Genomic DNA, 17,684 nt, shown 5'->3' on the forward strand with positions numbered 1-17,684 from the left:
TTTAATATAATTAATCAGCTCTGTATGTCAAATTGATCTGGTTGTAAATGAATGAATATTTGTTATACATATAAATAAAAAATAAAAAATTAGAAATAAAATTCTTCCACTTTAGATTATGGGGTATGATAAAGTGGTATAAGAGCACTGATTAGTGAAAGAATTTGCTTCTAACCAAAGCTATATTGATTACATTATTTATTGATTAAATTCATTTATAGACATGTTTTATTTTGAAGAATTTATTTTGTATTTATTTAGTTTATTTTGAAGGATTGAATTTATATTTAAGATTTATTTATTGATCAAGCAAATGAACTCAAAAAGGAAGACATCTGAACCTAGTATTGAAGTGTTTTTAATGACATCTAAGAATATGAAAAAGTTTGTTGACATGATCACTTAGATGGTTAGCATTAAACTAGTAAAACTTTTTGGAGAGAGTTTGAGAAAATTGATGAAAATAATAGAAAAATGATTGGTAAAATTATCATAGCACTTATTACTTTAAAATATATGTGGCGCAAGAGAAGACATTTGAGACCCTGATATAGGATAACAGGATAATGCTTTCGATGTGGATTATGGACACCGAATAATAGAATGCCCATTGCTTAGACCTAAACAAAGATATGTTCAGATTGGAAGCACACTATAATTAGAACTAGTGAAAGAAGTTTCTAAACTACCTGAGAATATGACTAATATGATTTTGTTTAAATTTTTATTATAATTTGAGTTTTCTTTAATAATTTCAGAATTAATTTTGTTATGATTTATGACTAACATATATTCTTTAGTTTTGAACCAATTTGATTTAGTGTATTATATACTTAGTTTTGTTTTCTTTTCTTTTATTGGTTTTATTTTATATTGATTTTTTTTGTATTGATTTATTTTATAATACTCATGAGAAATGTCAAGAGCAACATTTTTAAGGTAATGAGATTGTAATAGCCTGTATTTTAACTCAAATAAATAAACTTTTTTTTTTTGAGTATTTATAAGTTCAAATCATAAATTGTCTTGATCATAACATATACATTGTAGTGTTTTAATTAAAATATTTTTTTCATAATTTTTGGGTATTGGTGCAAATCCTTAAAAATTGACATCTATGGCTTCGTTTGATTCGGTTTATGCTTACATAAAAAAGAGTTTTAGAAAAGGAGGTTGAGAAAAAGCCGTTCAATAAAATGGAGTTTCAATAATGAGATATTGGGAGCTATAGAGCTATTTTTGTTAGTCCGTCTTGTTGCAAATGTTGCTCATCTTCTTATAAGGAACCATCTCCTATTTCAAATTTTAATGATTTTGTGTATTTTATATTCTATATATTTTAATTTGGTCAAACTTGTCAAGGTTGGAATATCTTATTTTTTAGCAAACTTTCAACGCATAACTTTTGATATGTAATAAATGTCTTCAATATGAAAATTTTGACTGAAATATTTCTAAATTTAACTAGGCAAAATCACAGTTATGATTTTTTAAAGACATTACATATTTTATTACAAAAATTGTATTTCATATATTATTACATTCATAGATAAAAATGATATTATTGCTACATAATGCATGTAACATTCACATATAAGCATTGAAAGCTAGTTGAAAGGCTAGTTATTAACATGGAAGATAAAGATCGATATCAATTAATTAACAGTTGGATGTAAATTAAGATTGATATCCAACGGAACAATAATTGGGAATGAATGATACAAATGGATTGACAGTTTTCCTAAATTAAGACTTTTTTAAAGGGATTTTATTCCAAATAAAAAAGATGATACGAGTAAGTCCAACAAGGAACCAAGCTAAAAATTACAATTCAACATCCAACAAAAAAGATACAATCAATAGAGAAGGAAACAAAAGCCATCCGAGCTCAATCATTGGCAATAAGCTTTCTGTAAACATCAGCCAGAAGTTAGGTAAGGACCATCCAGAGGAGGAATCAAGCAACAACAACCAAACATATCAAAAGTAACCACCACCAATGGTTGCTAGCAAGTCACAACCAACCAGGAGGTGAACATAAAGTCTCAACATCATTGCCCAGACCTCGTAGAAAAAGTAATAATCACCTGAAAGGCAAGCCCCCAACACCACCAAAGAAGATAAGGAGCCCTTCCATCACCAACCAAAGAAAGAAGCCATTCCTAACCAAGCCGATATCCATAGAAAACCCAAATAAAAAAGTCATTTCTTTTTGGATATTCAACAATCACACTTAACACTCTTTTTAGATACACCATCCTCAGCAAATTGAATAATACTTAATTCAAAATTATCCAGCAAATCCAAATATTTATCAATAATTTTCTCTCCACTATCTAAAGAATTTCCAATATCTAACCAGTCAGCAAGCATCACCTCATAATCCCTCAATTTACTAACAAGGTGAGAAAACAAAGCATCATTAGACATAACAGATATATGCACCTCAATAATAGGCACAACAGTTTTAGCCATATGAACAGAACCATCTGAAAAGGAAGCATTAAAATGAGTGGGAGTATCCAAATCATTACCAACCTCACCACTATCAAAATACATAATCTCAGCCACAAGTGGAACAAAATCATCAACCACACGGTCCCCCGGCTCCATAGGGACAAAATCATCAAAAGTCATAACTTCACGACCCACTAGCTTCAAATAAAGAGAACTACAATCCACCACACCATTATCATCCGCCATAACATCATCAATGTCTCTAGCAATAGCAGAAGGAATCAAAGTAGAGACAAGATTAACCAACATTACACCCTTATTGTTGACATTAGAATCATTGATCACATTACCTATTTTGTTACAAGTATCCCTGTTAAGTCCATCATAATCATCAACACCATTACCCACAGGATTACAAAAGACCTCATTAACACCTCCAGCATCATTAACCACATTAGTTGTAGGTGAGACAGACATCAATAAATGAATATTCTCATTGTTACTAGTAACAACAAAAGTATTCACATCAAAAATCTACTGATCGTCAGCTCCAGCCACACTGACACTAAGATCATTAACACCTCCCACATTACGCTCCTCATTAATAATGAAGCCAAAAAATAATTGCATTACATTTAGTATTCCTACAGACAAATCTGAATTAGCTTTAGATTTCAAGACAGATAATGAGGTAGAGGAGTGGATGTTACACTCACCCCTAAGATGACCAAGACACTTACATGAAATACAGAATGAAGGAAAATCTTCCATCTGAACCATTTGAACATACCCTACATTCTCAGGCCCAAGCCATATTTTATCTAGATAATTTTTTTTTGTGATGTCCAGTTCAACTAAAACTCATACAAGAGATGGTCTAGAACCAACAGAAGTAGCACTATCGACTTTCAAGATCTAACTAAACATAGAACCCATACCGTGAAGGATCCAAAGAGAGAAAAGATGGGGTCGTAGATTGGGAAAATTCAACACTGATATCCAGAGAAAGTGATCATTTAATGTATTTCATAAAACAATTATTCACAAAATAGGATATATGTCAAAATGCTCTATTATAATCAATATCATTAGATAAGAATCAGAACGTGTGACTGATCAAGAACAGTAATAGAGAAATCAAAATTTAGTTTCAAGTTGAAAAAAATCTACGAATTGTATCCAAAGAAGGTCAGCGCGAAGAAAAAAATCCAACCAAATCAAATTGAAAAGGAACCGCAAGGGCTAATATTTCTTCCTTCGAGATCCACAAAGAGGGAAAACCATGCAACAAACTCTATAAGAACTCAAGAAATATAGTAGAAGGAGAACCATAAATAGCATCCACAAAATATCGTTATTTGAAGGAACCATTCAAAAAATTGGGATCACTAACTCGTTTAACCGCCATTCCTATCATGGACGACCGAAGTTGGAAGAGATGAGGAAGCCAAACCAAAAATAAAGGAAAATACAACCCGGAAAAATGAGAAGGAAAAGAATAACTTCCCTGAAACCTCCAACAAGAGGTGGCAAGAAGACTTTCCTTGATGAAAGCGACGAAACTCCCCTGAAATGCGTTGGAGTAGCTGCCAGGACAAAACCCTATCGGAGCAGGTGAAGCGTTGGGGAGGTATTATGAATAATTCAATCTATGAAAATTTGGCCTAAATTAATATTGATACCTAAGTGGGTGATAATCAGGGTTAATTAATACTAATTAGTTGACAATTGGACTTATATTAAGATTGATACCTAATTAGGTAACAATTGAGGTGGAATGATGAAAACATCACATTAAAGCTATTGCATTCATGATTGCATTTATATGATAATACATTAAACTGATTTCTATATAGAATGAAAATCGTACTGACATTAATATTGATACAATATATATATATATATATATATATATATTTATTTAAGTTCACTAATTTAAATATATTCTTTTGTAGTCAAAGGTGATTATTATGTATATATTTTTGAGTTTTTGGAGCTTATAGTAGAATATAAATATTGACAGTAATAATATATTATATATTATTATTATTTATTTATGTTCTTTAATGTAATTAGTTAAATTTGGAGGTGAAATTAATCTAGTTATAAATGAATAAATTTTTGTTGGACATAAAAAAAGAAAGATAAAAAAAAAAATTCTTCCACTTTAGATTATAGGTGTGACATGCATATTGTTTCTTCACTTTACTTTGAGTAAGTTGTATGATTAGATGACATGCTGGACTTAATTTTTAGCTTATTACATGTGGTTTAAATGATTTCAAGTCAGGGCAGATGATTAGGTGTGTATGAGATTGATCAGATCAAAATTATCCAAATTTATTGTTAGTTTATTTTTTATCTTTCAGCTATTTTTTGTATTTAAGACTGATAATCATATGTTGTAATTGTATGATTCATGAGTATTATATATAATTTTGGAATAAGAATGCATATGTATTTTGATGTTTTGATTATTAGTTTTCAGTTGATATTGGGACATCACAAGAGCTAGCTAGCTACTCCAACCTTATCATGAATATACTCATTTTGCATTATGTCTCTAAAAGTGAAGACACTCATCAATATGAGCATCCTCATCTTTGCAACACTTAACTTAATTTTATGCTTCTCTTTTAATGGCCAACATTTTGCACCACAGAGCATTGTAGATCTCACCACTATCTTACAAAATTTTCCCTTAAGTTTGAGTGGCACTTTTTTGTCACACAACAAGCACAATGCATTCCCCCACCATTAATGAATGTTATAAAAAAATTTTGCTGGCATTTCATCTCAATTTGCAAGAAATTCCAAGAAAATTTTGATAATAATAAGTCTCATTAAAATTAAACATTTCATCTAAATTATGTTATAGTATTCCTACATAGACATAGGTTATGAAGCAATAAGAGGCATATTGGCCTATAATCATTATGCTAAGACGGATGCTTTGAGTGATGTGAATCAACTAAGCGTTTCAAGGACATAAGCACACACATAAAAAATGATATGTATAGGTAACATATGTGAAGCTCTATAATCTAATTGAATGGTTGAAACTTTAAACCTATAATTAAGCAGCTCATCACCAATAGAGGTATCAAGAGCTACTATAAAATCTAAACGGTAAAATAGTGAACATATTTCATTTTATCAAAATATACATTTATCCAGCTTACCAATCATCTATACATCAAATTATATTACAAAATAATACCTTAGTCGCTTAAACTCAGAAGATCCTACCTTTACACCTTTCTACTCCTCGGGCTTTTACCTTTTTGTGAATATTAAAAAGAATAAAATGAGCGTAACCAACTTAGTAGACTTCTCTCCCAAATTCATTTCAAATATCAATATCCAAATTAAAATTTTGCAAAACATTTAATTAATTAAAATAAATATAATGCCTTATAAAAAATAAAGAAAGTATTAACAAAACCTAAGTCATGATTTCAAGTTATGATTTAAACCTTGGAAGCTACTTCCCTAGAGGATTCAAATGTATCACATAACACTTTTTACGAGATATTCACTTGCACTTGACTCTTACATTTAGTCAGGGTTCATTAAATAAATTCAAGAATTATTAACATTTAGTTCAGAATATTACTTATATGTATTTAATTTATATAAGCATTAACTTATGCAAGAAAATGATTAAAGTGTACATGTTATGATGTCGTCTTATAACTCCAATTCGACTTATGTCTCCCTTTAATCTCTCATATTTGCCTCTAACAAGTGGAGCCATAATCAAAATAGAACAATGCCCTATAACCTCTCACACCTACTTTCAATAAGTAGGACAAGAATTCCTCCCACATCCACACTAAGCATATGAGGCCAAAACAGAAACATATAATGCCATAGTAACATATCAGAGAGTGCACTTTTTTACATATCAGAATATCTCAAACACCATGCTATGAATAATGTAAATTTAAATGCAATAGCGACTAAATTATAATTTCAATATAGTATTCACATAATGTATCAATTGTCAGGAAAAAGTCACATTTGTATGAGATTATACTCACTGAATTTTTTCCACACAAATTTCAATTTCAAAGGGGTATTCATATGAGTATTTTAGTATTTTTATATAACTATTGTAATTGTCAGAAAAGACTTAACCAGTTATATACTAAAAAATTTGCATATAAAAAAAAACCAACCAATGAAAATTTAATTTCTTATAGTAAAAATATTTGGGGTAAATCATACGACAACATATCAAAAGTTATACAATAAAAATGTCATAAAATCTAAGAAAAAACACATTCGATTCATAACTTTTTATAAAATTATTGGTATTAAAATTAGAGATATGGGTTTAGAAGTCTACCACATGCTCTATAATATCCAGAATAGACTTGACAGACGAATATTTAGTTTTAGTTGCAAAATCTCTCTCCTCCTTTCTCTCTCCACTTCTTCTTGGCAATGGCTGGGGGTGAAGGATTTTTTTGCAAATGGTTTTAGATATTTTGATTATATAAAAACTGCTAATTTGATAAAATGTTGTGGTGCACTAGTCTCCTCGCCACCGCAGCGCCGAGCCAAATCTTCTAGACTCTCCTAGAATCTTTCCATCTAAAGGCTCGACACCACGATGATGCAACCTAGTGTTATAGCGCACGTTCAAATCCTTACATCCATATGAGAGCTCAATATCACAATGCTACCCTTCCAACGCTGCAACGCTCCCAAACAAGTTTTTATGACTTGTGTTTTCTTTTTCCCAAAGCACTCGCTCGCCTACTTAAAGATCTATTAAACATTTCAAGACTCATCTCATGATTACTAATTAGATAAAAAACTAAATGCATGCTAGCTTAATTACATGGGTTCTTGATTATAGATACTAAATCTACCTCAACCCTATTGAATCATTGGACATTTTTAATACTCGTTGAAGATGTTAAGGTCCTGAAATCTTTGAGCCTCATCGCCACACTAAAATATATGTTTGTATGTAGTTTTAATAATAAATTTATTATATCATTAGGCATCCAACAACCTTATAATAAGAATTGAGGAATAACGAGTAATCATCTTTGACATACACTGATAAGCCTAGTTTTGTTTTGTGATACGACAAAACAAAACTAATATAAACATTTGTATCTACACCTACCTATGCATGTGGGTAGCACGTTGGTATCATAAGTTTTGATTTTCTTAAATCACAATTCACTTCTCGGAGCCTCTATCCTCACAATAATTTTTAATGTTGCAGCTGCTTGCTCGGAGATCATTGAGAGATTCTTAACGCTGTGGAAAATGATGTAGGTAGAGGATTTCGGTGCATATGTGAACGTGTATAGGGTGAAGAAGTTGGTAGTGAGGATAGAGGCGAGCATGACGAGGTGGACAGCAGATGAGCACAAGGTGGCACGCCGGAATCGGGCGGTGCTACCACCAATCTTAAGGGAAACTGATCTCATCACCAGCGGCTTCAACATCTGTTACTGAAAGAGTATTGCCGATCACCTATTGTCCCCAGCAATTATTTGCTTTTGGATGGAAGAACGGAGGGACGTGAAGAGTATTGCCCCCCTATGCTCCCCATAAATCCGCCCTACAAACAATATATTAGAGGAACTCTAAAAAAAATTTATTATAAATCATTTTGTTATATAAAAATTTATTAAAATTTTGATATTATTTTAATATTTTAATATTTATAAATTAAAAAAATAAATAAATTATCAGTCATATAATATTAACTTAGACTTTATTTGAAATAAATTTTTTATTATTTTTTAAAATAAAATTTTAATAAAAAATTATTGAGAAAATTTTTATAAAAAAAAAACTGCTAAAGCTGTCCCAAACGGTAAGCCTTCGGCTATTAATGTGACATATTGCCTTCCAACGACCAGAATGATATTCTCTGCGGAATATGCTCCACAATTTCCATAGATCCATCGCTGGGCATCGGGATTCGAAGAATAATTCCAATACGAATCCACCGATCTCCTCTGCGACTCCTCATCTTCGTCAAAATACCTTCTCTCGGCCAAGAAATGACGAGCGAAGACGGCGACGAATCCATGGCTCTACTCGACTGCCACCGTCCCTTCGAGGGCCTTTCATCGCCGCCTGTAAAGCCTAAAGGCGGTGCCTGGCTGCTCTCATTCTTCCTCAGGGCTGTCGTGATGGCGGTCGCCCTTGCTCTTTTCTTCATATTTGCTGGCATCGCGGTAGTTTTCCTTCTTCTCCTGTGCCTTATTGGAAGGATTCTTCGTCGCCGTCGGAGGCTCTTCGAAGCCATGGTCGGGCCGCCGGCGTTGGAAAGCTACGGCCTTTCTCCGGAAGAGCTGCGATGCCTTCCCTGCTTCAGCTACTCTGGTCGACCGGAAGCTCAGGACTGTGCTGTGTGCCTGGAGGAGTTTCGGGAGGGTTGTTGGTGCAGGGCACTCCCAGGCTGCAACCATGAATTCCACAGGCTTTGCGTGGACCGGTGGCTGGAGAAATCTCCACTGTGTCCTATCTGCCGTTGCAGTGTTACGAATTGGCCGCCCTTGATAGGCCGCTAGGGTGTATTCTGTAAGTTTGTTTCATAGTTGATATTCTAGGGTTTGCATACTTGTACATAAGTTGGTACCATTTTTTCCTTCCGAAGAATATATATGCTTTACGTAATCTTTTTCCCTTTTCATGTTATTAAGGCTTGTTCACATTTCTGGTTTCAATTTTCTTCTTGTTGTTTTAGAAATTTTTATGGTGAGAAATAATTTTTTTAAATCTATTTTATTAGAGTGTGGTAGTATGAAAAATATTTATCTAATTGTCTTTAAAAGTGAAAAAGACTATAATATCATAATAGTTTAAAAAAAAAAAATTTCTCATGAAAATTTGATAATTATTTTAATAGAGAACTGCTGTCGCCCAAATAAATTCTAAATAGTGTTTGAAAGAGTGAATATGTAAGAATTACATCTCTATTGAAATTTATTAGAATATTTCTTCTTGATTGCATTCCTTTCTTGTTCCACATTCCCTCTTCATAATTGGAATTTTTGTTTTGCTATGGAATATCTCATAAAAGATATCAATTTGAGTTTTGAAGCAGTGGTGACAGACGATGATGCGTTTGAAGGTTTGCTTCCTAGAGGTTGTGAGGGTGATCAATATTTGTTGGATTCATGAAAGATTGTTGAGCATGGATAGGGCACAAGGAGTTGGTGATATGACTTCAAGATCCGTGTAAAAAAATGCATGGATAAGATCCTCGATAGTGGGTAACAAATGACCCGTTGATTGTGGGAAATGCTACAAATGGGTAGATTAAGGATTTCAATGAAGGCATTGATTGAGGGCATTGGCAGAGTTATATTGGAGGCTTTGAAGAGATTTTGAATAATTAATCTTAGAAGGATTAATTTATAAATATGAATTGAGGAAGGACTTGATGCAATTTAAATTTGCAAATAAGGAGAGGAGGCTGAGGAGAGAAAAAGAGAAATACAAGTGGATGGAATCAAGTAAACTAGATAATATTCTCTCCCTAATTTTCTCCATCTCTTTCTATATGAATGGTCATTCTCTTACGAGTTTGAACGGAATATTATCTTGATTTAAGCTATTATTATTCAAAATTTAAATGGTTAGAATATTTCGGATAAGTGCTCACAAATTAGTGTAATATATTAGGATTATGGATATACATGAATTTGATTCTATTTAATACAAAAGGGAGGCATTAGAATGTAATAATCAAGCTTGAAGCCAATGAATTAAATTCTTCCTCAATCACTTTCTTGCTCTTTCACTCTCCCTCTCTCCAATTCTTTGTTAAAAGGCTCCCACTGAGCCCTCTTTATCTCTTTGTCCATAGAGTTGCATGTAGGCAGGGGACAACATGTGATACAAGATCGTGGAAGGAGCATGACTGCTTAGCAAGATGTTATGACCAAATAATGAGGGAGAGGTAAGAGAGTTAGCCTAGGATGCCATCAAACATGTGGACAATGTGGATGCAGTTATTGGAGGGAACTGAAGGAGCACTTAGGCAAGAATGAGGGCAGTGGCGGAATTATGATTTTGATGGACCGGCTGATTTGACTAGGAGGGAATTAAGAAGTTTTCTAACCAAAAGGGAGCTATTTAGAAAGGTTCTTAATCAATGGAGAATCATTTAGGAAAGTTTTAATTACAATTGAGAGGGAATTATTTAGGGCTAGGGATCTAATTTGAATTCAAATTCTAAGAGGGAATTATTTAGAGAAAGGGAGGAGGAATTAAGGGGGAATTACTTATGAAAGTTTTAATTTTATTTGGGAGGGAATTATTTAGGGCAAGAGATCTGATTTGAATTCAAATATGAGATGGAATTATTTAGGGAAAGGGGGCTGATTTAGGAGGAAATTAGGGGAGCCTATTTAAGGATAACAATATGGTGATTTCAGGATTATATTTTGAGTTTACTGAAATTAGAATCTCTTAGATTGTGGAGGCTGAAGCCTCCGGCTAGGAATTTGGGAGAGCCGGATCTTCCTCTCCAATTGAAGATTCAATTGTATCTTGTTATTTTCTTTTGTATATCTTTCAATAAAAAAGAGTGTTGGTGTGTCCTACCTACTAATTTCTTATTGTCGTTTGCTGATTTCGAGAAAAGTGTATCCACTTCCAATCAAATTGGTATTAGAGAACTTTTTTGGGGCTTATGACGGCAAAGAAGGTGGATGCGTTGGAAGACAAAGTGGACCAAATCAAATCCCAGGTTAGTGGAGAAGTTTTTAAACATCGAAGGAAGGCTTTCATCCTTGGAAGGAAGACTTTCTAACTTAAATGACATGATAAAAAAAAAATATTGGAGCTTCACACTCAACCGACAACATCGGAGGCGAGGGCACCGTTGACTGGATAAGGAAGTGGGGGAAACTCTAATATAGGGATGATGAGGGAGGATGGGGAGGTGGAAATATTGGGGGATGAAGACGAGATTTTTGGTGGAGCTGCAGAGTTTGGAAGGAGAAGAAGAGGGGAGAAGATAGAAGCACTAGAATTGATTCAACCACTCTTACAGTAGTATCGAAAGGTGTTCCAGCTAGTTCAGGGGTTGCCTCCTCCACGGGAATACGAGCATGCTATCATTTTGAAGGAAGGAGTCTTACATGTCAATGTTCATCTTTATCACTCTCCCCAACTCCAGAAGGATGAGATCGAGAGATTGATCAAGGAGATGCTGGAGTCAGGGATCATTCAATCTAGTGACATTCAATTTTTCAGTCCAGTGCTTCAGCAGCAATTTTCTTTATTCTACCTTGAGAATGGGAGTATTGATGGACCAACCGATTTGATTGGGAGGAAATTAGAAAGTTTCTTAATCTAGAGGGAGCTATTTATGAAGGTTCTTAATTTAAAGAGAAATTATTTAGGAAAGTTTTAATTACAATTAGGAGGAAATTATTTAGGGCAAGAGATTTAATTTGAATTCAAAATCTAAGAGGGAATTGTTTAGAAAAGGGAGGAGGATTCATGGGAGAATTGTTTAGGAAAGTTTTAATTATTAATGGGAGGGAATTATTTAGGGAAAGCGATCTTATTTGAATTCAAATATAAGAGAGAATAATTTAGAGAAGGGGGCTAATTTAAGAGGGAATTAGGGGAGCCTATATAAGGCTAATAATAGGGTGATTTCAGGATTATGTTTTGAGCTTGTTGAAGTTAGAATTTCTTAGGTTGTGAGGGCTTAAGTCATTGGCTAGGGATTTGGGAGAGCCGGATCTTCCTCTCTAATTGAAGATCCAACTGTATCTTGCTGTTTTCTTTCATATATCTTGCAATAAAAAGAGTTTGGTTTGTTCTTCTCCCTAATTTTTTATTGTCGTTCGCTGATTTCGAGGAAATTATATCCATTTCCTATCAGATTTATAGATAGGGGTAGATAAATAAAAAATTCAACTAAAATTAAAATTAGAAATTTAACTTTTTGAATAAACATAAGTAAAGAAAGATTAAATAAAAAAGTTTCCTCAAAAAAAAAAAAAAAAAACTCTTTTAATTTAGCTATTTTGGTTAGGCATTTTAAATTATGCTTGATGCTTCTTCATTGTATCAATATTATCAGTTATTTGGTCTATATCAAACTTCTGTAATATCTTTCTTATTATCTGTTATTAATGAACATGCAAGAAAATTATCCTCCATCTTACTCATTAGTAATTCTTATTTAATTATTAGTCTTTAGGAATCCTATTGCTAGTAATTTAGTTATATTTTTAATTTTTTTTTTTGTGTTTTCATTCTTCGAATAATTTTTTTATTTGTACTTATTATAATCAAGCTCTGTGGGATGATACCTTTTTGTTATTTTACTATTTGTGTGATTTTGTACTCTTGTGTATATCGATTTTACATCAATAGTTAAAAAAATCCAACTTGATTTGAACAAAAAGAAAATTCTAGAGGGGAAAATCATAGAAACCATTGTTGTGGAATAGGCTTGCCTTGGGAATGGTATTGGCAATAGCAATGGGCGATGTTTAGTGACGTGCAATCATGACTTGCGAGAGAGTTTTGGGAAAATAAAATTTTGGTCTGATTAAAATGGGGAACAACGGAAGAGAGGACTTTGGGAATTTTGGTGGAGTGGAATGAACAGATGCAGATAGAGACGACTAGGATTTTATGAAATAGGTGAGTTAATAGTGATTTATAATTGGCAATTTACTATTTATTTTTATTATCTTTAATAATTTCTTAAAATATTACAATTAATAAGTAATAATAGAAATTATATGTTTGAATTAATTAATATAATTATGAGACATGATGAATAGACTAATATTTATAAAATAGTTATTATTGATAATTAATTTTAAAATATGCGTGATTAAATTTTAGTATCATTTTAAAATTTGGTGGGGAGCAAAAATTTTTTTTTTTGTAATAGATAAAAATTAAGATATTTACTCAATATCTAGAGGTGGTCAGTGCCCATCCCATCCACCCCTTGATCCCACCATTTGGTGAGAGGGGTGAGGGTATCAAAATCAACTTATTCTTTCAACTAGGAGTCATGATTTATGGGAGTTAGTTTTAGGTGGAAGGCGATTGTTCACTTATGAGAGTTCCATAACTCCATGGAGTTCCATTTGTGTTTAAGAAGAGGAAATCAATTGGTGGGCTTACACTCGATAAAAAGTTTATTGTAAGTGACTGATGAACTTGACATTGATAGAAATAAGTGTCCCGCAGAAGATCAGCGGTGATAAGCTTTTTAAATTTTGTGGGGTGGTTTATTGGGGCTTATTCCAATGGAAATTTTGTTAATGGGATGCTCCGCGCATAGCACAATATGACAATGAAGAATTATGTTGCAAATAAGGCAGACTAACATGAAAGTCATTGGAAGTCATCATGCTGACATCACTAGAGGGGCCGAGAGGCATATTCACTTAATAGAAGTCGTAGATTCATAGGAGATGATAGTGATGCGGACATCCAACCGTCCATGGCTATCCGAGGAGCTGAAGATCAACGGCTGTCATCGTCCCACGTTATCTTATATTTTATTTGTAATTTTTAAATTTTTATTATAAATTTTCCGTTTTTACCCTCACTTAAGAGGGTCGTCCTATGTAAGCCTTAGAGGCATATGTGTCTTGTTTTAGTTTCTTAGGCCTATATATAGAGGCCCTTTCTTATGTAGAGATCCCGCCAATTCCACTTAATCTGAAATTTAATTTCAGATTTTCATTCTCTCTCCCCAAATTGATTTGGGATTTAATTAATCTTGCCACCTAGGCAAGTACATGACATTTATGTTTTACATCAGATGGTGTTAGGAAATTGTTGTGGTGAGAGTTATCTGCAATGAATCCTCAATAATACAAAGCAATAACAATGAATTCCCTCAGCATTTCACAACAGGGTGATCACTATGTGAGGGAAACATGAGATTTATGATAAAGAGTTATGTGCTAGTGGATTCTATTGGATGGACCAATGGGCAATGACATCAACATGGAAGTTAAAATTTCGAAGACAGGAAGGAATAAAAGCAAAGAAATAGAATCTTTCTTTGAATCAGAGAGAAGTTCATGAACAAGTTGTAAATGCCATTGGGAGGAGTGATGGCACAAAGATGGATTGAAGACTTTGTATCATGTTTAAAATCTCAAATATAGGAGAATTATAGGTCTATTAAATTATGTGTAGTATAAGCATATATATGCCTATACATAAGCAAAATGAGGGAACAAAAAATGGAAACAATCAAGGTGAAATATCCTTGATAATGAGGGAAAATCATGATTCCTATTATATATGGTTTTGAACATGTTAATATATATAATTTATTTGTAAAAATAGTAAGCAAATTGAAAAACTTTAGCAATGCCAAAATTATATAACTTGTACTAAGTCTCTTTTCTCTAACAATTACCATCAGTTTGTGAATCCCTTAAGAGCAAGTTTTTTTTTTTTAATGATATCATCTTTGTCTTATGTTGTTTGGTGGTACCAAAATGTCTCTTAAAGTGTGTTTTGTGAGATCTATAGTTTTGTCCAATTCACAAGATTATCTCTTACAATGAAACTGTTCACTTTTTATTACAAATGCGGGGAAATTGGGATTTTACACCTGAAGACATTTTACCTCTGTTTTTTTAGGAGGGTTAGTTGTCTGGGAAATGAATAGTGATCCAGGAGGATCCATTCAACTCCATTATGATCAACGACATGCAACTCGATCTGCGACAACCAGCTCAAAAAGATGCAAGTTCGGTCCCTTCCTTGAGGGCCAACGAGTTCGGCCCATGTGTGGGTGCACTAACGTTTGTTCTGTCCATTTTAGAATGTGATATAATGTGAATTTGATGTTCTTATTCATTTCTAAATTTTACGTTAAATAATTGATCAAGTATTGTATTTTGGAGTTGAATAGTTGGAATCTAGGCAAATTGGTTCTTTTGAAGTTTGAGGAGATGTTCTTTCCTTTATTTAAAGAAAGTCTAGATTTTCGAATTTTAAAAAGATATTTTCTCCATTATTCATGCAATTATTTAAAATTTTGATTCTTTTTTTTACAATAGGTAGATTTCCATTGATGTTATGAAAATCATATTTCGAAGTTCTGAAAGTTCAGATTTAGATCACTCCCCCTCTCTCTCTATTTCTCCTCATCTCTTCCATCAGTGAAGAGCAGAACGCCTCCACCTTCCCCTCTCATCCTCTCAGTGTAGTTTTTGAAATAGAAGCACCTGATTACTAAAATCTCTGTGATGAACAGCACCTTAACTGATTGGACTGCAAAATGAGGAGGAAATTCTAGCAGGAAGAAGAAAGAAAAGCGAATGAATCGCTTACAGGATTGTCCACAAGTCACTGTCACCCTTATATCCAATACTCTTGGATCATTTTATCATTCTTGATTACTCGGCTCCTTAGATTTTAGATCAAACAACAATCTTAGAGTCGAACCATAAGAGTTCTAAGAAGAATGACATGAGGCCAATGCTGCTTAGAACTGGATGTTTTCTATGGCTAGATTACAGTTTTTATCTATCAAAATTAATCATGACAAGCTTTCCTGTCTTTCAAACTAACAATTCTGTTTGCAATTGATCCACTGTTTCCTCCAATCAAGTGAATTGCTCAAAGTTAAGGTCCTTCAGGTTTAATCTGTTTGTTCATTTAGAAACTGATTTGTGGTTTTTTCTTCTAATGAGGTTTTTTCTTTTGAAATATACTAATATCTTATACAATCTGGAAGTTGTTAGACCGGTTCATATCGTATCGGCTTACGAACAATAGAGGCGGAACTCTCCGCCAATCTCCGCCTCATGCATGCCGTTCAAACTGCCAATTCAAAAAGAGCAGTTTTGGAATGATTTTTTTATGAAGTTTAGGAGAGAAATTGAATGTAGGGACTGTTTAGATATTTCCTTTTGAATTGTATGCGTTAAATAGTTTGTTTTCCTAGGGTTAGGGCATCTTGAATTTGGGTGAACTTTGTGATATCTTAAGTTTAGGTTTTTGGGCTCTAACGGCGTCTAGAGATTTGGGAGAGATTGATCCTCCTCTCGAATCGAGGATCAACTGTATCTTGCTATGTTCCGTTTCTATTTCATCAAATAATACAAATTATCTACTGTTTTCGTGGTTTTGTGTATTTTTGTGGAGAATTCTCGCTATTTTCCGAAGATTGACAGGAAATACTTGAGATCTACTAGTGTTTACTATTAGAAGTATGCCAAAATATCTCTGTGAGAGTTTGTATCTTAATTTGATTTTATAGTTCATTAAGAAGGAATGGGTGCAGTCAGAACTGTGATATCTTATATGCTAAATACACTTTGCTATTTGTTTTTAGAAGCTAAAGGGCAATTCTTACCTTTTGATCACTAAACCCAACAATCTCATTACATTATTATTATTTGCATTTATCCCTATCACATTGTTTCTTCCTGTGTTGTTTACAGGTAGTGTTGCTTCAGTGGTTTCAAGTAGTTTTGCTTCAGTGAGTGCAAGTAAAAGAGTTCTTTGAATACCTTCTAACAAGCAGTGCTTAGCTTGATAATTTGGGAGATATCTTCTGTAAATTCACTCAGTGTGAGATTCAACTGGTTTGTATATATGAGCTGGAATTGCTGCTACTATTCATATCTTCTGGTTGCAGATGATATTGAGGTTTCGTTTGGGACGACTTTCTTATTGCTTCTTAAAGCAACTTTCTAGTATAAAATTTTTAATTTTTATACTAAAAAGCTGCGTTAAGAAAAAACAAAAAAGCCGTCCCAAACGAAGTCTGAGTCAAGTCCGAGCAAGCCGACTGCAATTCAAATTAGAAGTTCTATTCTGGTGATCAGTCAAATTCAAGTTAAGTCGAGATCAATCCTGAGCCAAAGTTTATTATTTTTAAAAATTATTTTAAGTCGAGGTCGAATTCAATTAGAGATGATTAAAGCTCTAGTGATAATCAAGCAAAATTTTGAACAAAATTTGCAACCCTACTTAGGGAGTTGGATATGGATGCAATCCCTTAAATGCAGATCATCCAATTGGTCACTTTGATTGTTATTCCAATATAACTGCAGGTGCTATCTATTTTAACTTCTTTCATAATGTAGCATCAATCTGGATTCTTCATGTTTTACCTTCTTAAAATTAATTTTTAATTTTATATAGTTATGATTGATGTGTCATTCAAAATCCATTTGATAAATCATGAATGAATTTCAAAGCTTATTGGAATTGAAAAAAATTTA

General features: G+C 33.1%; 1 protein-coding gene across 1 annotated transcript; it reads left to right on the top strand.

The window, feature by feature from the left end:
• Window positions 1-8,331: 8,331 nt before the first annotated feature.
• On the top strand, window positions 8,332-17,300 carry LOC110106879 (RING-H2 finger protein ATL56). The gene is made up of 2 exons (XM_020836949.2): window positions 8,332-9,015; window positions 16,899-17,300. Exon 1 carries the CDS (start codon window positions 8,493-8,495, stop codon window positions 9,003-9,005), a length of 513 nt encoding a protein of 170 aa, XP_020692608.1. The 5' UTR covers window positions 8,332-8,492; the 3' UTR covers window positions 9,006-9,015; window positions 16,899-17,300.
• Window positions 17,301-17,684: the final 384 nt, after the last annotated feature.

Source organism: Dendrobium catenatum, unplaced genomic scaffold (assembly GCF_001605985.2).
Source record: "Dendrobium catenatum unplaced genomic scaffold, ASM160598v2 fragScaff_scaffold_1446, whole genome shotgun sequence".
In the NCBI taxonomy this organism is placed as follows: Eukaryota; Viridiplantae; Streptophyta; class Magnoliopsida; order Asparagales; family Orchidaceae; genus Dendrobium; species Dendrobium catenatum.

Excerpts from the sequence above, each read along its gene's own strand:
- LOC110106879 (XM_020836949.2), top strand. The coding sequence starts at position 8,493 with ATGACGAGCGAAGACGGCGACGAATCCATGGCTCTACTCGACTGCCAC.